At 46.0% G+C, this 2,823-nt stretch overlaps 1 protein-coding gene across 1 annotated transcript; it reads right to left on the bottom strand.

Moving 5' to 3' along the window:
• Window positions 1-985: 985 nt before the first annotated feature.
• On the bottom strand, window positions 986-1,459 carry LOC130877067 (keratin-associated protein 9-1-like). Its single transcript, XM_057773973.1, has one exon. It carries the CDS (start codon window positions 1,457-1,459, stop codon window positions 986-988), a length of 474 nt encoding a protein of 157 aa, XP_057629956.1.
• Window positions 1,460-2,823: the final 1,364 nt, after the last annotated feature.

The following is a 2,823-nucleotide window of genomic DNA, read 5'->3' as shown; positions in this document are numbered from 1 at the left end:
GGGAATGCTGTGTGATAATGCTCTTATAAATTGTAAAGACTTGTCACTCATATTGGTTTAATAAAATGCTGATTGGCTAGTATTCAGGCAGGAAGTATAGGCAGGGCAATCCGACTAAGAGAATTCTGAGAAGAGGAAAGGCAGAAACACAGTCATAAAACCAGTTGTAGAAGAAGCAAGATGAATATGCCTTGCTGAGAAAAGGTATCAAGATACATGGCTAAACATAGATAAAAATTATGGGTGAGTTTAAGTTGTAAGAGTTAGTTAGTAATAAGTCCAAGCAATAGGCCAACAAATTAATAATTAATATAATCCTCTACATGCTTATTTGGGATGGAATGGCTGTGGGTGTGTGTAGGACAGAAATTTCCATCTACAGAAACCTTCCATGGATCTACTGTTTCAAAGATGTTAGTGTCACTAAAGCAGGGCAGAGGGGAACCAAGTTGAGTATTTAGAATTCTGTTCAATATGTGAATTTTTCTTTATGTGGTTCATCAAAACAAAATGACAGACACTTGAAATGATGATAGCACAGTTTATTAAAATTGCTTGTTTCCAGGGACACATGTTATAAGTGAGAAGAAAGGAAAAAAATACCACATAAAAACATTGGGGTAACTAAGAAAATACATTTGAAAAGATAATGGGTGAAATCAAGTTTTATTTAGGAAGTAGTGTTTTCTTAAGATATTTGGTGAGAGATATAAAGATCCTAGTTCAGAATTTAGACTGATACCTGACCTTCACATCAGCCCCCATGAAGATGGCATTCATAATCTTTGGAGATGACAGGAGAAACATGTGAGGGACACCATCCTTCCTCACAGCATTTCCCACACTTAAGTTAGATTTTACGTTCGCCAGGTTTCCTGGTGAGAGCATGAAGGGGGCAGCAAAGGCTAAGGTGTGACTTTGTGAACCTAGGGCCTGTCCACTCTCTGGAGAGCATGGCTGTGCAGATGTTCCTTAGGGGAGCTGGTCAGCAGCAGCAGGGTTGGCAGCAGGGTGTGCTGCAGCTGATGGTCACACAGGTTGGCTTGCAACAGGTGGCCTTGCAACAGGTGGATTCACAGCAGGTGTTTTCACAGCAGGTGGGCACACAGCAGCAGGGCTGGCAGCAGGTGGGCACACAGCAACAGTGCTGGCAGCAGGTGGGCACACAACAGCATGGTTGGCAGCAGCAGGGCTGGCAGCAGGGTGCGCTGCAATAGATGTTCACACAGGTTGGCTTGCAACAGGTAGTCTTGTAGCTGGTGGTATCACAGCAGGTGGGCACACAGCAGCAGGGCTGGCAGCATGGTATGCTGCAGCAACATGGGGGACAGCAAGGCTGACAGCAGATGGACTCAGGGCAGCTGGATTCACAGCAGCAGGGCTGGAAGCAGGTGGTTTTGCAGCAGGTGGTCTTGCAGCAACATGGCTCACAGCAAGGTGGGCAGCAACAGAGGGCCATGGTATCAGATGTGGAGGGTTTTACTCTGTTCACAGGTGAGTTTTCAACAGTGTAGCAAGTTCTTCCAGTCACAGATTTTTATACCATGGACCTCCAAAGTTTGGACCAATCAGAAAGTCTCTTCCTCTTTGTTCACCATTTCCATATTTAATTTGTGTTCATGAAGAAGGAAATTCTCACCTCATGCTCTGAATCATTTGGAAGCATTCTTTTCTTATTTGGGGATAGCTTACTTGAACTCTTTCCAATAACTCAGGCGCTCCTCCCGTCAGCTTTTTTTTGCAGCTCTAGTCATCATCTGGTCTTTGGCAGCTCCTGCTCTATGGGAAGGTCAAGATTCCTTTGTTCTAGGAAGTCAGGACCATGAGGGGTGCACCCAACCACTGAGACAGGGGGGCCAATCTATTGGGAGCTCACCAAGGCCAGCTGGACTGCTACTGAAAAAAACATGGGATAAAACCGGACTCTCTTAATGTGGTGGACAATGAGAGCTGACGAGAGGCCAAGGAGAATGGCACAGGAACTTTCATCTGGCGATGGATCGAGAGAGAGACAGAGACCCAATTTGGATCAACCGTCTGAGCTCTTAAGGTCCAAATGAGGAGCAGAAGGAGGGAGAACATGAGCAAGGAAATCAGGACCACGAGGGGTGCACCCACCCACTGTGACAGTGGAACTGATCTATTGGGAGCTCTCCAAGGCCAGCTGGACTGGGACTGAATAAGCATGGGTTGAAACTGGACTCTCTGAACAAGGCGGACAATGAAGGCTGATGAGAAGCCAAGGACAATGGCACTAGGTTTCGATCCTAATACATGAACTGGCTTTGTGGGAGCGTAGCCTGTTTGGATGCTCACCTTCCTGGACCTAGATAGAAGTGGGAGGACCTTGGTCTTCATGTAGAGCAGGGAATTTGGACTGCTCTTCAGTATCGAGAGGGAGGGGGAGTGGACTAGGGGGAGGAGAAGTGGAGTGAGGATAGAGGGAGGGGAGCGGGGGGAGGGGGCAATATGTGGGAGGAGGGGGAGGGAAATGGGAAACGGGGAGCAGTTGGAAATTTTAAGTAAAAAAGAATAAAAAAAAATCAGTGTCAAATATCAAAAAAAAAAAGATTCCTTTGTTCTTACAACTTTCTTCTGCCATCTGTGCTTAGGTTTACAATGTCTCTGGGCATGAGAGTGCTGTATTCTGTAAGATGGACTCAACATCTGGTTCCCTGTCTGTTTGCCCACAAAACCCAATTCCAAACTGTGCCGTGTAGGTGCCAGTACTTGTATAATTTGCCACACCTTGTATTGGGGGCTCATTAAAAGTTGTTTCAGGTAAGGGTGTCTGGAAGTATGTGTTTCATAGCAGAGTGGAAC

This window comes from Chionomys nivalis, chromosome 7 (genome assembly GCF_950005125.1).
Source record: "Chionomys nivalis chromosome 7, mChiNiv1.1, whole genome shotgun sequence".
Classification (NCBI taxonomy): domain Eukaryota; kingdom Metazoa; phylum Chordata; class Mammalia; order Rodentia; family Cricetidae; genus Chionomys; species Chionomys nivalis.
Note: the sequence above shows the minus strand (reverse complement) of the source record. Positions and strands in the feature narration are given on the sequence as shown.

Bases quoted from the DNA above. Each gene is read 5' to 3' on its own strand.
- LOC130877067 (XM_057773973.1), bottom strand. From the start codon at position 1,459: ATGGCCCTCTGTTGCTGCCCACCTTGCTGTGAGCCATGTTGCTGCAAG.